At 35.5% G+C, this 19,769-nt stretch overlaps 1 protein-coding gene across 2 annotated transcripts in view; it reads right to left on the bottom strand.

The window, feature by feature from the left end:
• Window positions 1-19,518, bottom strand: part of hpse2 (heparanase 2) — a 371,766-nt gene extending 352,248 nt beyond the window's left edge. For both annotated transcript variants that reach the window (XM_039774786.1, XM_039774797.1), the window contains exons 1-2: window positions 19,155-19,518; window positions 9,235-9,392 (exon numbers count right to left, since the gene is read on the bottom strand). In XM_039774786.1, the coding sequence (XP_039630720.1) occupies window positions 9,235-9,392; window positions 19,155-19,414 (418 nt within the window). In that variant the 5' untranslated portion in view covers window positions 19,415-19,518. The remainder of the gene's footprint in view (window positions 1-9,234; window positions 9,393-19,154) is intronic.
• Between the last annotated feature and the right edge of the window lie 251 nt (window positions 19,519-19,769).

The raw sequence follows: 19,769 nt of genomic DNA, 5'->3' as shown, positions 1-19,769 counted from the left end.
ACACTGGTACTGTGATTGCTGTGCAGAGTGGGGGCAGAATCTCAGGGATTTTCCCAGCTGATTTTGGGGTTTGTCAGGGGTGTGCTTTTTCTCCTACTTTGTTCAATGCTTGCATGGACTGGGTGTTGCGCAAAATTGCGGGGCCAGTGGCTGTGGGGCATCTGTAGGTGAAAAAATAATCACTGATTTTGACTTTGTTGATGCTGTTCTGATCTTCGCAGAGTCAATGGAGGCTCTAATCGGGGCTCTCGAGAGACTGAGTGAGTCTGAGTGTTTGGGCTTGCAAGTGTCCTGGATAAAAATCAAGATCCAGGCCTTTAATGCTTTAATGACCTCTTGGGCAGAGCCATCAGCAGTGTGTATGTCTGCAGAGACGGTGTTGACCTTATCGAGAGGTTTACTTACCTTGGCAGTGAAATACATGGTGACTCTTCCTATGAAGTCAGTAGATGGATTGGGAGAGCATGGGGGGTCATGAGGTCACAGGAAAGGGGTGTGTGTCTCTCCTAATATCTATGCAAAAGGATGAAGGTCCAAGTCTTTAGAGTCCTGGTGCTTCCTGTCTTGCTATATGGTTGCGAGACATGGACACTATCCAGTGACCCGAGATGAAGACTGGACTCCTTTGGTACTGCATCTCTTCAGAGAATCCCTGGGTACTGCTGGTTTGACTTTGTGTCGACTTAGCCGTTACTCATGGAGTCTCGAATCAGGCATTTTATTTGTATTCTGAGGGACCGTCAGTTATGGCACTATGGCCATATGCTGTGATTCCCCAAGGGTGATCCAGTTTGCAGGATCCTCATTGTTGAGGACCCGAACGACTGAACCAGGTCAAGGGGATGCCCACGTAACACCTGGCTGGTGGCAGTTAGATGGTCATTTCCAAAGGGTGCAACTGAACCTCATGTATGCCTCTGGTGTTACCAGCCAGGATCCACAGCTGTTTTCGTCATGTGGTGGGTACATCAACACACTGTAGCAGTGCGAGCTCCGCAACCTGACCCCTAAGTTTGGTGGATAGACTAAACCTTCAAAGAAATCAACAAGTAATGTATAGGGTGGTCCAGATCTAATTATGCAATTTTCATTACGCTATAACTTATTAAGTTTATTACATAGAAAAATCACCAGAAAAATCCCAGACCATCGAGAAGTGTGAGAACTGACGACATGAAGAATCGTCTTCACGCCAAACTGGAATCGTCCCCGCATAAAAAAAAGTCATCCAGACCATCTGGATCTGCATAATTAGATCTGGACCACCCTGTATATGTAGTTCCTGTAGTAAAATCAACGTTTAACAGCATAAACATTCAAGCAAAAACATACATATCATTTTAGTAAATTTTTGAAGCTTTCAATAATTGGAGCTTATCAGATAATTCCTGATATAAAACAATTATTGATTTTTAATATTTTGGTAAGACAAAAAATGAAATAATATCTTCAGCAGTTGAATTACATGATTTCTAATGGCACACAGTAGTAAAAACATTAAATGTTCATGGGTTTCCTTAATGTCACACTAGTTTTCTCCCAAACAACAAAAATAAACTTTTAAATCAACTGGAATGTCTAAACTATACGTATTCAAAGGTATCTGGTCTGCATTGAACTCTCACCATATCTAAGGTCAACAACCTCCTAAACAAGGTTACCAAAACATGCTGAGAGTAAGCAGGAAAAAGTGGAAGCAAAATAGAAGAAATTTTAGATTTAAAACACCACAGAAGTTATCTGACTTACAAATGTTTAAACCATAACTTGCTGCAAATGAAACAAAAACTTTCAATTATCAACTTTATTAGAGGAGAGGCATTTTAGCAGTATGTATTATTCATTAATTTTTTACCCTTTTATTGCAAAGCAAAGACTTGGATTGGGTCACCATTCCATCAAATAGTACACTGTTATACTCAGAAATTTTAAAATAACTAATTAAATGACAATGTACATCTTTGTGATTTGGGAAGAGGCCAGAGTATCACAAATCAAATATTGTCACATGAAAAATAAGCAAACTTCAAAAATGCATTACATGGTATGATTTGTGAACTCAGAACTCTGGAGACATTGATGCAAACTACTGTGCCACTGAAGTCTGAATTAGCAGTACAAAAATAATAGTAAAGTCAATGTGGCAGAGGATAGTAAACTAGTAACTTTATAGATGATTTACATGGATATTGGGAAATATTTTGGAAAGAGGGCTTTGTTTTAAAGAAACAATCATAACTTTTCACATAACCTTTAGCATAACTGCATATATTTAAAATAATAAATAAATAAATATTTAAAGCAAATTGAAAGCCATTAGTGTAGAGGAACATGTATCACAGCTGTCACACAACACTAGGTTTGCAGATTCAAAAAGCATCGGTTTAGAGCATTCTCATGTTGCCCTGCATTTTCATAATTTTTCTTCATTAAATAATTTTGTTATTGTGAATGGCCACTCTTAGCCATTCTGGAGTAAGAACATCTTTGACTGTTAACATGTGTTGTACAGTGGTCTGATGTCTTGCCTGGTGAGGGTTCCTACTTTGGGCCTGCTATTGGTAGGATACACAGTTACAGAAAATGTGTATACTACTACAGTATATATATTATTGCCCACTTGGTTACATTGTACATAATTAATATACTTCTCTCGCTTGCACATAACCCTGAAGTGAATTAAATTAATTTGATAATGGATGGATGGATAAGCTGAAGGATGGAGAAAACATATTTACCTGCTAAAACTAACAGGTAACTATAATCTCTAAATACAAAAAATGTACTTATTTGAAGATATTTGTGCACAATGGCTTAATGACATTTTATCCATTCCAGTAACACCACCATGTGTTACATTTGGTCTTCTAAGTTTCCCATGAGAATAAGTGTATTTTACAATGCCTAATAAACATTCCCAAAAGTAGAGAAACAATGTAACAACAGCAAAAAGGGAACGGATGAGGCTCAACCGAGCAGACAGTCGTCTAAGTTTTATATAAGTTTTTATGGGTTGTGAGCAGGGGGTAGACTAGTAAAAAGAACAAAAAGGTGAGCCGCCATCACAAACTAACCCCAAAAAAGAACATCACAACAGTCAAGATGTACTTTTACTGAGGATTTGCAGACCAATTTGTCTAAGACAATAAAACTTAGGTTTATAGTAACAATAACTGCATGTTTAGAGAGATTACTCAAACTTTTTTTTATTAAACATGTTCCATTATTAACTAGAAATAGTCAAGAGATTACAGAAAATGGCTTGTGGTACTTAAGTGCAAATTTTGAAATATTAAGTTCAAGTACGGGTTTTCATATATTTAAAAGGTTTTAAATCACATTTGCTGGTAAGGTATGACTAGAACAGGTGTGCAAGTGGTAATGCTGCAACTGGAAAACAGGAAATTATGAGTGCTGTTATGCTTGCAGAACCACAATATTCTGTTGTTCTAAGTATATGCAATTTTATGGGTACCCACCAGAAAGAGCTATAGAATACAAGCGTTTTATAACATATACTTTACATGGGACCAAGCTCCACTTTTTCTGGAAAACTCACTTATCGTGTATATTTTTAAATTAATAGAGAAGCTTCTTCAGTATGTCATTTATTTCTTTTTAAAAGATGCTGTTGTGTATGCTTTAAGGTAAATGATTGCTGAAAATGCACTAGGTTTCACATATCACTAATGTTTTTGAAAGTTAATTTTACTTTTTAGACCAGTGGTTCTCAAACTGAGCCCTGGACCCACTGTGGCAGCAGGTTTTTGTTCTGGCCATTTTCTGTTTTTAAGTGGACTCCTGCATGGGCTAATTAAGTGAACTGTTATTTCCCATATTCTGTGTTTTGAGAACAATATTGAAATTAGAAAGCTAAGTTTGGTTAAAAAAAATGATTTTCAGTCTACTTTTCCAAGTGTTCTAATTGTTTAATTAATCCATTATTTACTAATTAGTGGTTCTGACACTAAAGTAGCCTTTAATGATTCAGTGTTGCTTGCCTGGGTGTCTGCTCTGCTCATTTTTAAATTGTCATTATTAAGATACAATGAAGGTAGCAGACTGCACAGAGAAAAGGCAAAATATAATAAAATCAACAAAAGAGAGTTAAGCATTTAAATCTATAGCAATAAAATAATATTTCTAAATGTCTTATAAATGTAAAAATTCATACTGCGGTGCTTTTCTGAATGCAGAACAACAGAAATGAAAAAAATATCAGCTAAATGAGAACAGCGTTACCAGTTGTTGTCACTGATTATGAATCTGGTTTGAACAAAACCTGCAGCCACAGTAACAACTTTGAGAGCCCCCGGTTTTAGGCAGCATAAAAATAATTTAGACTATCAATGAAACATTTGATTTTTCAAAAACATATGATTTTTAAATGAAACTACACTTCGTTTAAAGACTGAATAGTGTAACTTGTCTTTCAAATAAGATACAAATACAAATTAAATTAAATTTAATCTGAATACAGTATATACATGGCTGCTCTGCTCTTGGTAGCTTAGCCCATCTATATTTTTTGTACCATGGTTGCTTTACTCAACATCTCACAGGCACACTCTACAATATGACCACAATATTAATTAGTTTTAACATAACATTCTATATTTCTTAACTTTTAAAATATTCATTGAATTTGTTTAAAAGAAGAGAATGTTGTGTCACCTTACATCTTGTATTAATGACAAAGCTAACATTTACCTGCAAATAGTTTTGAACTAAGATTGCATTTGATAGGTATTTTGAGAGCATTCTCCCTCTACCCTATTTTAATATTGTCAATATAATTAAATAATAGTAACTTCCTACTTTTCTCCAGGAATTCCAGATGTCCATAAAATTTCCTCACGCCCAAAAAGTACTGTTTTGTGTTGCTGATTCCCTCACCTAATAGCTTCATGATTAGACTTTTGAGTTGTATGGAATCGATTATTTTGTGGGTTTAAATAAACATCATGTAGCAGGCAGTGTGACCAATTGAAAGAAGATTATAATCTACAAAATTACCCACTCAGTCCCTGCCACTGATATTTTTATCACCCTGAGTAAGTCAGTAAACCTGCAAAATAAAGTGAATAAATAAAACAAAAAATGGTATCTTTTCATATTTATAAAGCACATTAGAATTGTGTTTATTATTTGAAAATGTTATATAAAGTGATGTTTGTGCATTTTAATTTTGTCCATGTCCCTTATACTTATAGAAAGGGGTCCATCAGCCTTCAACAAGTGAATCTGTCTCTTATTCTTGTAGTCTGTAATTAGATTTGCAAATATCTATCAACAGTTTGTTATAAATGAATTCTGAAAAGATGCATTGATGGATGTTTCATAACAATATTTATTTCTCTCAGGATTATAAATTCTTTACAATTTGGTGAGACTAAATAGGTTTACTTTTTTAAGATAATTATTCCAATATGTTTTTTTTTCTAATTGCACATGTTTCTGTACAGAGGAAAGCTGAATATGAATCATAATCACAATATGAAAATCTTCTTGTTTTCGTGTTGCATTTGTTAAAATTGTGTGTTTATCTAGATGACCTCATGACCACAACAAACTACAGGAAAATCTATATATTTTCCTTACACTTTCTACACTATATTTTTTGAATGACGGAGTATTTTTTTTCCTTATGTCATTCATCTATCACACATTTTGCATTTTCATTGTTTTTAACACCTTTTGCTGAACATTGTTGTTGCTGAACACTTTCCAAGACTGCTTTTTGTGCTTTATTCTTGCCTGTTACTTGACTTAGTTAGCATTGCTTCTGTTAGCTACTCCTTTACTTATGTGGGATCTGCTCACACTATTGCACCACTTTATTCACCCTAAAATCTGGAATTCGAAATACCTTTTCCAATAGTTCCTGTTTAGTACTCTTCTTTTAGCATTCACCAGTTTATCACATCTGTTCTGATTCTTTTCACTCTTAAAGACACACATATCTGCAAGGTCATGCATATTCCTAACGTATTCTTCAGCAGACTTGTCATGTTTTTGAATCAATAACTGTTGATGAAATAATTTATGCTCATTACAATGAATATACTTTATCAAAATGTATAATAGTCGTTTACATATTTTTTACCTGAACAAATATCTTTGACATGTTTATTTATTTAGCGTAAAGAATGAACCCCTAGATCTGCACCTGTGTTTTTTAGCTTTTCACATTATTTTGAACTACTTGGCACCATGTTATGTTACTAATAATATTGGTAATTTATACACAATGCCTTTAATGACTATTAAGCAAAAGTACCGATGTGATCAATAGGGGACAAATACCAAACTTGCGTCTTCATCGTTAACTCCTTCCTAGTAAGACTCTAATTGCCCCTTACACAGCTTTCAGATTCCACATCGTTACGTGCAAATTTCATAAAGAGACATTTATAAACAATTGAATAGTTTTCTCGTGAAATTGTAGACAAAAATTGTGAGCTTATTTAACTACTTTGTTGAGTAAAAATTAAACAGAATTAAGGATATTTAAATTTGAGAGACACATACACACACTGCCGAGTTTCTTCCCCATAATCAGTAATATTTGATTGAAATACATTCTCAATCCATAGTGCATTCAAACTGCGTTTCTTCGGGGTGCCGTTTTATCGTGTTAGTATTTTGCACTTTCCAGCTGCACTCTCATTCAAATTGTCTTACTGCAAGGCAGAGGCAGGATTGTAACTTTACATTCTGAATTCTCAAGTGCTTTTACGATATTTCATTTACTTCTAAAGATATTTTTGAATAAGAAAACTGTAATTGTTTTGGAATAAAAATGCGTGACCAGCCACGTCACACGCCTCATTGCTTTAAGGACTCTACGTTGTGGACGTAAATGTAGCCTAAAATTGTTTCTCACATACATCGCTAGCTTTGTGTCAAAGTTGATATGCTTACCTTTTTACACAGGTTTTCAGAACGTCTTTTATTAAATTAAAGAGCAGAGTGATTCAATTTCAGACAGGACTCCCGTCTTAGGTCGAAGGTCTGGGAAGGCGGGAAATGACGACTAGCGGCTGGCAACGCAGTGGATCCAACACTGGGTAGCTTTGCTGTTAGGTCTGCTCTCTCCTCCTGTAAGTGCATTTTTACATTTTCACTGGCTGCGATTATCTAACTACACAGTTTTTGTTTTTTCTGATGAAACTTTACTATAGTATGTCAATTGTTATTTGGTTCGTACGAAATCAGGAAAGCCTAATCCATCTCAAGGCGGACCCATTGGAAGCTGTTTGTGGAAAAGAGAATTTGGCAAAGTCGAATGCAGTCATGAAAAATCGCCTTCAGGTGGCGCTCTCTTGGAGCGCTGTTAACCTAAAAAGCGCTTCTGGGGGCCTTTTCTGCCCACTACTATCAGGCAGTTGTTTAATGCTCCCTCCTGATGTACTCGTAAAGTTCTTTTCTGAAATATCTGCTCATTATTGAATTAATGTATGTATGTATTTACTTATCGTCTGATTGATTGACCGTATTATCTTTCCTGTGAGTCTGTATCTTGATTTTTTTACGTTTTGCTGCATCTGAATTTCTCATTGGAATAAATATAGGGTGGTCCAGATCTAATTATGCATTTTTCATTACGCTATAATGTATTAAGTTTATTACTGTACATAGAAAATGACCTGAAAAATCCTGGACCATCGAGAAGTGTGCAAACTGACGACATGAAGAATCGTCTTCGCGCCGAACTGGAATCGTCCCCGCATAAATCAAAGTCATCCAGACGATCTGGATCTGCATAATTAGATCTGAACCACCCTGTAAAGTTTATCTAATCAATTCTAATAGTGTTGATTGCCTGCATAAATTAGACCTGTTTGAAATGTACTTTCAGTCAAATACAATTCAACTATTGTACTTTTCACAATATGAAGCTTCAATGTGTGCAATTGCATTTTGACTAATTTTTGAACTAGAAATAATCTCTCCACATAATTAGCAGAAATAATTTTAACATATTTTGCATTTCCACTATTTTAGATCGTCATGTAAATTTAGGTTTGTGCCAGTGAATTTTAGGTGTTCATAATTACATTTTAGACATTTTCATTTTAAGCACATTAAAAATATCTGTAATTCCAATTTTGACTTGTCGGAATAAAATTTGAAATTTGTATTTTCACAAGCCTCCAATTCAAAATTTAATTACAGGTATCTCTTAGTCAAAATGTAATTGCATGTATATATAAATTAGAAATCGGCCTTTACATTAATTTGTAAAATGACTTGCCATAGACAAGAACCTTGTGAACTTGGCCATGTAGTCTTTTGTCTTCATCCCTAATTAACTTTATTAGGTTCCTTCTTTTCTTCCTTCTGTCATGCCATCTTAATACTGCAGGAAAAAGCTGGTATTGTTTTTCAATGTACCCAATGAAAAATGAAGCTGCTCACAGTGTAAATCTCAAAAAGCGTGTGTTTCTTCACGTAAGAGGTGTTGATTTCATACAGCTGTTTCTGGCTCCCTGATTTACCATTGGGTTACAAAATTTTCTATTTTAAAGTCTCCTGCAAATTAAATGTATTGTCAGTAAATTGTTTTGAAATATAAATGTGAGTATTAAATACTGAAATATGAAACTCAAAATACAAAGTTTGAGGGTGTACAAAACATTTTTTGTATGAGAGATGACGGAGTTCTCTAATTTTGTGGGGTAAACACCTATAAGAGGGTAGGTTTAAAGTAATACACAGATATGTGGGTATACATACAAAATATGAGGGTTAATAAAAGAAAGATCCTTATGAGAAAGACCTATGTGAATCAGCATAGCATTTTCTTTCTTTATCTCCAATTCCATAAATAATGCTTCATCAGGACATTCATTATTTCTGATAGAGAAACTGTACAGAATGTAGAATTAGTTAGAAAAATCAAGCAAACCTAAAATCAATTACATTTTCCCTGCCTATTTATTTACGTACCTACCAGCCAGAACTATCAACAAAGTTGGACACCACTACATTGCAGATTGCTTACAAATACATGAACATACTCTTACACTTCCTCAGTATGGACAAACCAAATATATAAATTGGTCTCAAAAAGCAAACTATAGTTCACAGCTGAAAATTTTGCAAATACAGAAAGAACGCTGCAGATCTAAACTACATAGAATGACAATAGCACAATGGGTATATACAGTATCACACAAATAAAAATTAATACATTTAAATATCTTTAAAATATAATTTATGCAGACTTACCATCTTCATAATTTTTCAGATAATAGTCTGGCCCAGGACCTCCTCTGTGTTTTGCAAGATTCTTCAGATTGTGAAACTGAAGAAAATCAGTTCTCTTACCACCAAACCTAAGATAAGCTGGGGCAAGACCCCTTGCCAACGTTACTAAGCGCTTTGAGCTGCAAAAGGAGAAATAATAGGGAATATTAATGATCTGTACTGAATTTGTTTGTAAATAAATCAAGACAAATCTTAAAAGCAGTGACACAGCTAATTACTAATATTGGTTGAGCATGTTGGTAGCAATAAGCTTGAAAATGTAGTATATTTAGGTGCTAAAAAACTAAATATAAAAGCAGAAAATAGAGGCTTTATTACTGACAGTAATGGACAGAAATTAGCACCTACTCTGATCAAGGACCACTGTGTTAAACTGAAATAAGCTGAAAGAACTAATCCTCTGGATTTAGAATCACAAAAATTAAATGAGATAGAATAGGGTCACTTTACGCTCTCGTGCCTCTTTAGAAAATAACAGCTTCTAATAATCTGGTAGTATATCAAAATGATTTCAAAGGAGTAAAATAAATAAATTAAATACAAGCTGAGAACAACATAAATTAGGATTTTTTGTAACATATTGCCAAAACTACAACATATTACAATATGGAACCAAAAGATGTGATTATGAAAACCTGAAATACTGGCTTGACTTTAATACTGTGGTGAGTTTTCATTAATGTTTTAGTCATTATTTCTACTACCATAACCCATTCATAAATGAAAACATTTTGTCACAAATTGTCTCAAGCTTATATATGTGTATATATTTATTGTCAGCCCGATTAGTGAGTGCTTCAGGAACTCTGTTCAGATAAGTGGGATGAGGAAGGATTGGGGCATGACACAGTTGTTGATTGCTTTTCCCTTTTTAAACCCTAAAATGAATGATAATTCATCTGAGGACCTCTGGCTCACTTCCAGTCCTGCAAAGGAAGCTCCCCTTCTTCATGGCACAACCACTATTTAAGCAAGCACCAAGCAGGTAGTCAGCATTCAGAATAGGACATTTGACAAGGACAGAGCTGCCTCCTCAAGAGCCTTTGTTGACCTTACACTCAATAAGTGGAATTTTATAGTTTATATGGACTTTACATTTTTCTTACTGTTTTTCTTTTGGCACCATGTCATTATATGGGGCTTCCACAATGGACCCCAGTGCTTCATCACAAACCTTTGCAATTATTTATTTTCTGTAGACATTGACATGGAAAAATATATCATTATATATGTGACTATAGCCTAAGAAAAGGAGATGAGTAAATGATACAAAGCTGCAATAGAAAAGTAGTTATACTCCATGATCATTCGGAAAAATCTGTTAATCAGTTTTCCACATCTGGAATGCCATGATTGAGTACAAGAACAATATAGTTAGACTAAAAACCGTGAAAGAAAAATGACTACAAAAGGCACTGAAAGAAATATATTTGTGCTTAATCCTGCCTGAGGAAATTCATTAATGGTGTGCAAATAATGATGGTGTGACTGTGCAGATCTAATCCCTTTATTATAATTGGAACAATTGTAATAATCTCTTTAAATATTTAAAGCAAGCCTGGAAAGTATTAGGAAAGCATTTAATAACTATCATCTAAAGACCAAAGAATTTACTTTTAAAAATAGTCACAGAACTTAGGGAAAAATCACCAGTCTCCAACTGAACCACAAAAAACAGCAGAACTACAATGCTCAAATTGCAAGCCAGAATAAAAGCCAGTCTTAAAAAAATAGGAAGGGAAACCATAAATAGCAATTGCTGAATTTTTATCACCAAAAGAAATACAATTTGGTATGGATAATCCTGTGTTCTAAATTACTAGCACTGATGTCGAGAGGACAGAGGAGGAACCTGTTTAGAAAGGAGAGTAACATCACTTGTCAGTTTAAGTTCTTGGTTTTCATGGACCTGGATAATCACTTGCAATAAAAAGGGGTTGTTAAATATGGAATATATTTAATGCAATATTTTTGCCACCTTAAACAAAAAAGAAAAGTCATTTTACAGCAAAAAAGAAATATGTATTTCCTACACTTTCTCCTCTATCTGTCCATTTTCTGTGTCACATATTTCATTATTTTAGAACTAGAAAATGCCACAGAAGCCCTGAACCCCAGACAGCAAACAGCACTGGATGTGTGTCAGCTCATCATTAGGCAAACTCTTTCACATAACTATTGAGGGTCCATTTAGAGATACCAGTTAGATTAAAATGTATATCTTTTTAATGTGAGATAAAACTGGAGTGTGTGAAGAAAAAATCTCATGTAGATATCCATGGAACAGGCACATGCAACACAACGTGTCATTCTGAGTTTCATGCTCAGGTCTGTGGAGTTATGAAGAAGCGGCATCAAACTCAATGTTGATGGGCACAATAAACGGTATAGTTGACATCTCAGATTTTAAAAGCTAGAGAGCTAAACATTACAAATTAAGGATATGAAGCAAGAAGGAGAAATTATTAATGTAATCCATCCATCCATTCATTTTACTAAACCATCTATGACTGGATTTGTACAAAGTAGGAGCCTATTTCAGAAACATCAGGGACACAAAAACAACACATTTTTTTCTTGTATAGCCCAAAATCACACAAAGAATATCTCAATGGGCTTTAACAAATCCTGTGTTTTGAAAACCCACCAGCCTTGACTCTCTATGAGAAAAAAATGGAAGAAATCTTGGGAAAGGCAGTTAAAGGAGAGACCCCATTCGAGGTATGTTGGGCATGCAATGAGTGTCAAAAATGGGGTAAATACAATACACAAAACAGAACACAAATAATCCAACAATCGCTACAACATTAGCAAACCCTGATTATGTTGCCAGTTCATGGCATACTTTAACATACACATCTTTGGAAATTAACAGAAGAATGGAGTATCCAGAAAAAACTATACATATACACACAGGCCACAACTGAAACCAGGGTAAAGCAAGTAATTGAACCATGTTGCCACCTCATGGTGACCATATTGGCTTACCAATTGTGGACTAAGCCCCGGACACAGACAGGCAGACATGTTGTTAAGCACCACCACACATTTATTTACACTATTATATAGAATAATAAAGTGCACCACAAACCCCTCACTCCCCCAAAGTCCAGGCCTCACACTCTCTGCCTCACTCTTCAGACCGCCTCCAATCCTCTCTAACAAGCTCTGTCCACTTCCACCCGACTCCTGCCTTGAATGAAGGGAGTGGCCCCTTGTATAGTTACCCGGATGTGCTCCAGGTGCTTCCCGGCAATCTTCCACTGACACTCCCCAGTGTGGCGGAAGTGCTGGCTGTGCACCTGGAAGCACTTTGGGTGTCCCCGATCCTCTTCCCCCCAGCACTTTCGGGTGTGGCGGAAGTGCTGAGGTCCAGGGCTCTGTAGGCATTGGGGTGCCCCCTCGCAGTGACCACGGGCCCCTACAGGGTTGAGCTTTCAAGCTACCAACCTGTGGTCCCCAAAGCAACCAGGGCGGCCGCCCCATCGTGGTCTGGAGGAAGCACAAGCCCTCCTCTGGTCCTCTTGGGCGTCCCAGCGGGGTACCACCCCCAGGCACTCACCACACAATGTTTGAAATCCAGTCACTGAGTCAATGAGACACACATCCTATTTTAAGCATGGGATATAGCCTCTGTCCCTGACAAATTCTTTCACTTGAAATTTTCCCTGGCCCCTACCAATTTAATATTTTGCATGGCAACATTAAGTATGCAACAAGCACATAAAAGGAGGGCAAGGTAAATAAAAACATGAGTCTGTGAAGCACCATTTTTTTTAATACTGTGCTCTTTGTTAAAGTCTTTAGTCTTGTTGTTTGTTACTTGGTGTTTTGGTCTTTTGCTCTCTTTTTTGGATTCTGATTTTTTGTCTAGTGTTTTTCTGATACTTTGACTATTTCAGTACATATTTTGATTGTTGATTCCCCTTATGGAATACTGATATAAATAAATATTAAAATTCTTACTTTCTTGCCATAGTTCTTTTCTTACCTCCTTGTTTTGATCTCAGTTTTAATCAGACATGCAGTGTTTGCCAAATGTGATGGAGCATTACTCCACCTCCCAACCTTTAAATAGTGTTCTTGCTATTTTGATTAAATTTGGAGGCAATACGTGACACCTGGTATGACTCTCAAATGTTGTTTTTGAAGCCTGAATGTTCAATTCACCTTTATACTTTTTTGAAAACCTTAATTGCATAAATATATTGTAATGCTGGTTCAATGCATCAAGTTTGCCACAGTGCTGATGTATAGTTGGGTCAATGCACAGTTCACCTTTGGGGAAACTCCTGATTTCCTCTGTATCATTATAACTGGCAAATGTTGTCTAAAAAGAGGTCCAACCAATGACACTCAGATAAAATGGTTAACTATAAAAGATTTTAAAAAGGCAAATGTTGAAAGATGAGTACATAACGGAATGTGTTTTTATTTATTTTGCTGTTCTTTCTTTTATTTTTCCCTTACTATTCCTTCCTTATGGTTGACTACATTCCATGTATGAACTGAATGACCATCTTTTTTGAGAATGTTGCACGCAACGTCTTTAATTGCATATAAGAGACAAAGCTGTCAAAGCAAATCCAGACAGGAATGGTGAAAACAACATGCAAGAAACAAAAACACAAAAAGACTGACAAAAAATGTGCTATATTATCTGGTTCACTAAGTAAAAAAAGAAAGAAAAAATCCAAAAGGACACTAGACACTAGATCATTACTCAACTGTACATGAACACGGTGTTAGAGGACTGAAAATGTGTCAGTACTCTGTGGCAGGGTTTTTATTTCTTCTTTCTCTCTCAGAATTTCTCTTTAGTGCATCATTGTGGACTACAGTGAAAGATGGGCAAGGCCAGAGGCAAGCGGGACATAAAAGGAGAGGCTAGGGAGGAGCATTGGCCTCATTCTAACAACTACAAAAGAGAAATCTACTGCGTATATATTCTCTGTACTGTAGCAACATTTTTTTTTTGTTTGTTTTTCCTTTTCTTACCATAAAGTTTTAGTGATAATTTCAGAGTTTAGCTGCATCACTAACCGATTGGCAGCAGTGTTGTCTAACAGACAGAAAAGAAGAATTAGAAAGAAAAATATGAAAAGGGCAATAAACACTAAAGGAAGGTCATAAAGAAGCTGAACAAAAACAAATTTAAAAATCTCGAATGTATATATTTCAGGATTCTTTTGTGAATGCAGTGGACAAGCTTAATTTTTACATATACTGTGGTGAACTAGCTTTATAAACCCATCACAATCCCATACTCACACAGAACCAGTTTGAAAGAGCCAGTTACACTAACCAGCATCCACATGGACACAAGGAGAAAAACAGAGGACTCAAACCCAGGATTCTGAATCTGAGAGGCTATAGCACTACCTACTGCGTCAGTGCACAAGGCAAGTTAAAAAGTTAATTAAAAAAACCTTTTCTTAGCTAGACTGCTCCTTTTATTACACTTTTACATACAGTAAAGCCAGAGTGTTTGCTGGTAGTAGCAAGTGCAAGACAGATAGCAGTGTCATATGGAACACCAACTCATCTCAAAGCACATTTATACACAGCGATGTGTACTCTCATTCTTATCAGGCCAATTAAGAAATATCAGTTAAACTATTACATATTTCTTTTTGGTGTAAGAGGAAACTGAGGTATCCACAGACACAGAGGATGTGCACACTCGGTACAGGCAGTAAGTGTGTGTTGAGATTTTATCTCAGATCCTTTGAGGTATAAAACACCAATTGTAGAAATGAACCAAAGCGACTCTCAAAAACAAAGATGAGTGCATTTTTTGTCATTAATTGTAAGACATTAAACTTCATCCATCCTTCTCAGCATCCAAAGGCTAAAACTTTTTTTTAATATTGTGTGTTACAAGCCACTTTTAAGATAAACATGTACTGTGTTCAAATGGGATAGCAAACACATCTGGGTTTGCAGAGCAAGAACTGACACCAAAAAGGAACTCTGGAGCACACTATTTCTAGTATGCATGTTCAAAAATCACACTTATATTTTGAGTATTTACTATTTCTGAGGCCTTATTTAGAGTTCATTCCTGCCTCTCATCTGGTGCTGCTGGAAAGCCCCCTGAATTAGATCAAGTATGTCCGGAATGAATGAAGGGATCTTAATGTTTAATATTGCCATGTTGTTTTCAAACATAAATTGTAGTAAAAATCAAGAAGAACAATAAATCTGAGTACACAAATCAACAATTTCCTCCACCTGTACATAGAGACTTAAACTGCTGAAAAATGAATTTGATGTGATTGCATACAGCATAACGCACAGATTTTTTGCTAAGCATTAATATAAGAAGTAAGAATGCTGTATAAAAATTTGTTTATATATTGTATCCTTTCTTAAGGCACTAATATTAATTAAAACAGCACAGAAAATAGGAAAAGTCAAAATCCTTCAATTGCTTTCTTTTTAAATCTTTTTTTATTTATGCATTTTTAAAATTTTTGACAGTAGTCAGAGTAGACAGAGCTATTAGTTGAGTGTTGTAAAACTTTGACTAATAAAGTATTTCACAGTTAAATACATTGACCCATACTGAAGTCGTTTTATAGATTTTCAGAAAGAACCTCATAAAGATTCACATAGAGTGTAATTCGTGTTCAGGGTAGAACAAGTCATGCACCACCCATGGTGAGCAGAGACTCGAAATCCCAGCGCCGGCACTTCTGCTATCCAACGTAAGTTTTCTTCTTACGACTTTCCTTCTTTGTAATAAGTGAAACGCCCTGAGCAATTCATTATCTATTGTCTAGGATATTTAATAAGAGGTTTCATTTGAAAATGCCGCATAGTGGAGCGGTGGTAATACCTCTTACCCTTCCTAAGTAGCCTAATCTCAGACTAGTCGAAATCTACAGATGCACGTACTTTACGCTTTTTCGACCCTTTTTTTCATCTGAACTTAATTCTGCCTTCACAAAACATGTAAGTTAGCGGCAGTGGGACTGACTGTGGACGGCTACTGGCCAAGCTGATGGACTTGCGCCTGTAGGGTTACTTCCTGCCTTGCGTCTGTGTATTAAGTTGGTTCAATAACAAATGGAAAAAGACATTTTCGTTGAGATGTCACGCACGACTATATACTAAAAAGGGCTACGTTGATGAAAGTTTTACTTAAAATAATGGCATTTTTAAAATGATTCTGTTTTAACATCATTTCATTTTTTTCAATGAAACAGTAAAACAAATAAAGAAGACTGGTTAATTATCATTATATTTTTGTTATTACTATTAATGCATATTTGGCATACATCGTTAACAAAAACGTTAATGTTTCGAGCCTTATATATATGCTCACGTTTGCTGTCAGAGGCCTTATTTAGAATAAAGATTAATTGACTGACTGATTGATTGAATGGTTACTTGATTGATTTTTGCCAAATGGTAAAGATAGTGGCATCTCTTCTAAAAATAATTTTAACGATTATTTAAAGTGAATTTGTGTTGCAGCAAATTATTCTGCTTTAGGTTAATCTTTAGTGCAAAAATATTTAGGGCTATCTCAGGTATTAAAAAGTCGACATCTTTCTCTTCCATTGTGTTATATACAGACAGATAGATATTCTCAATAAGCAGCCCTTGATAGATATTCTCAATAAGCAGCCCTTGTGTCACTTTGATTATTACCATTAGGTGAAGTGGAAGCCAAACCAAAAAGTACAAGATGAAAATAATAACCGATCTAAACCTAATTTTTCACAACATTTCAGTGATACAAAATTCTAGCTAAAACATGTGATTTACAGGATTCAAAAGGATTCTTATGCATATTTGTATATTAAATGATATTAATTAGGTGAGAAATTGCAGGACGGAAAAGAAAACTTTTTTACATGTGCATGGTATATTTGGCTGATATGTTTATTCTGTCTGATTTTGTAAATGTCTTTGCAGCATATACTGTATATATTCACATAAAACATTCCAGCGCTTTTGCTATATGAAAATAAGGAAGGGTAAAAACGAACCCCCAACCATAAGAATGGCAATAGTTAAATACATTTCATTACCATATTTACGTAATGCTTCTTATATTTTAGCCTAATTTTATGGTTTTGTAGCTCATAACCAGTGCAAAGAAGCATTTTAACGTTCCTGTAAAATACTTGCGTATTTTTAATTCTGTAGTTTACTTCCCTCTCTCTTAAGTGTATGTAATGGTTTTCAAAAATACATAGTTTAAGAATGTAAAGTTACCATGGAGCGATTTGTGCATTTCAGTATTCACCTTAATATATTATGTCATAGCTTTCTAAGCTTTGTAGCTCAAAGTGCAATGCCATATTTAAGTGTTACTGTCGAAATGCTGTATCTCAAGTTTGTAAATGCTATAGTTTCTATCTGCTTCAATTAAATAATTACCTAGATAAACTCATTAAAGGCCAGAACCGATTTGGCTTTGGAAGGAATGCTCATCACATTTTGAAGGTGTTTTAGAACAGGAACATTATTCGTTTGAAATAACATCAATGATCTTGAGTCTTTTTTTAATCTTTCAAACCAGTTAATTTGCTTGATTGGTTTTTACAGTAAACATTTCCTTCACGTTCTGAAATATATTTAAAACACATTTTTTCGTATACCGTTTGTGAATTTGTTTACTTGTTCTTTGATAAATTATTGCAGACTCAAGGGAGATAATATTTTAAATTGTATTATTAGGGCAATGTAAATTGAAGTAAAAATGAAAGGACCTAAAAGAGTAAATGAATTACCTGCTGCCGATGACCTTCAGCAGACCTTGATCGGTCACACACGTTACATAAAGAAAGGATTAATAAACTCGAAGTTCATTAATAAAGCCAAATTAACTACAGAACAAGTTTTTTTTCTTTTTAGGAATATCTTTATCACTGTCTTTTTTTAAAGAATTACTTTTAATCCGCTTTCCAGTTAAGATATAATCACTCCAAAAAGTACCTTTTAATCCTAATTTTCCTCATCGTCGATGTGCTTTGCTTGCCTTGGTCTCATTACTTGTATAACTTAAGTTGGCCTTCATTGTACATATGAGGTCAAATTTAAATGGCACTTAGGCAAGCCTGCTAAATTTTTACCGGACACGAACTGACCAGTAGGCCTATGACTATTACTAAAGTCCACTAACTTCTGAATTAAACCATTTATTGATTCTTTCGTAACACTGAACCCTGGCAGTTTTGTCTTCCTGTAAGATGTATTAATTACCAGACTGAGAACCTGATAATAGAGTGTAAAACGTTACACTGTCAACGTTTTGTAAGTCGTTTTCTTCATGCAGAAAGAGCAAATTGATAACAGGTTTTGGGGCACAGCATCGGTCCCTTAAGTCTAATTGGATAAATTACTGAAGAGCTGTTGGCGCACTTGGGCTATGATTGATGTTTTTAAACCCCGTTGTCAAGATATCTGAAACAATACCGAAACTCCCCGAAACATATGTCATGATTAAAACTGTAGGTACTTCACAAATACTAGGCAATATTATTTTCCGATAATCCCGAGGCTAATTTTAAATTCTTTTCTGTGTTGTGCAATACGCGTATACTGCCACGTATTTATAAGACTTAAAGATAATACAAGCACAAGTATAAGCACAGCTGTCCACAGTATGTGTGTTTATAGTTTATTTACATGTACTTCTCACTAAATATTAGGTTGGAATTCGGGGACCAAGCTACAGACGAGGTTACGTGTTGCGATGTACTTTACTTAACAAGGAACACATTGCAATGCTATAACGAGAAGCGTGTACTTTCTGCGACTTTTCCCCCATGTTAAAGTCAAGTAAAATCATTGAATTTTCTTGAGAGTGTGAAGAAGAGCCAGGGAGGTATAGTGGATTTTTCATTCCTGTTGTATATGCTTACCTTAAAAAGTCGAGCCACCCGTCGTGAATGACAGAAGGGTCCAGCTGCAGAGAAAGGAAGTTCTCATTTAGAGTCTTTTTCGGACTTCTGGTGTTCACGTCAAGAAGAATAAGTGTCCTCTCTGTAAATCCTTGCACTTTTCCTTCTCTCAGAGGTCTTCTAGAATTTGCTGCTGAAAATCCCCGAAGCTGCACCATCAAAGCAATGGATGCCAGCCATAGTGCAGACCCAATTATGGGGTAGATACGGTGATAGAGCATAGTTTTCGTACAACTATTTGAAGTCTTAATGAAACATACACGGAGAAGCAAATATACAAAGTGTTTCTTCTTTGGATCAATTTCTGTCTATGTGTCTGTAGGGATCTCTTATTCAATCTCTCTCTCTCTCCCTCTTTTCCCTAATGTTTTGGAGCTGGTGGATACGATTCACGCCCCTAGCCAGCCTTCTCAGGAATTGGTGCCAAAAGCAGATATTTCCCAGCGCCGCCCCTTTAAGAAAAATAGAGCTCTAAGAACTGCTTACTTGTACAAGGTAAAGTGTCTGTGGATTAACCTATATACACTTATATCACCACTACTCCTCCACTTTCCCATAGAAAAAGAGTGGAGCGAA

The sequence above is a fragment of the Polypterus senegalus genome, chromosome 1 (genome assembly GCF_016835505.1).
Source record: "Polypterus senegalus isolate Bchr_013 chromosome 1, ASM1683550v1, whole genome shotgun sequence".
NCBI lineage: Eukaryota > Metazoa > Chordata > Cladistia > Polypteriformes > Polypteridae > Polypterus > Polypterus senegalus.
Note: the sequence above shows the minus strand (reverse complement) of the source record. Positions and strands in the feature narration are given on the sequence as shown.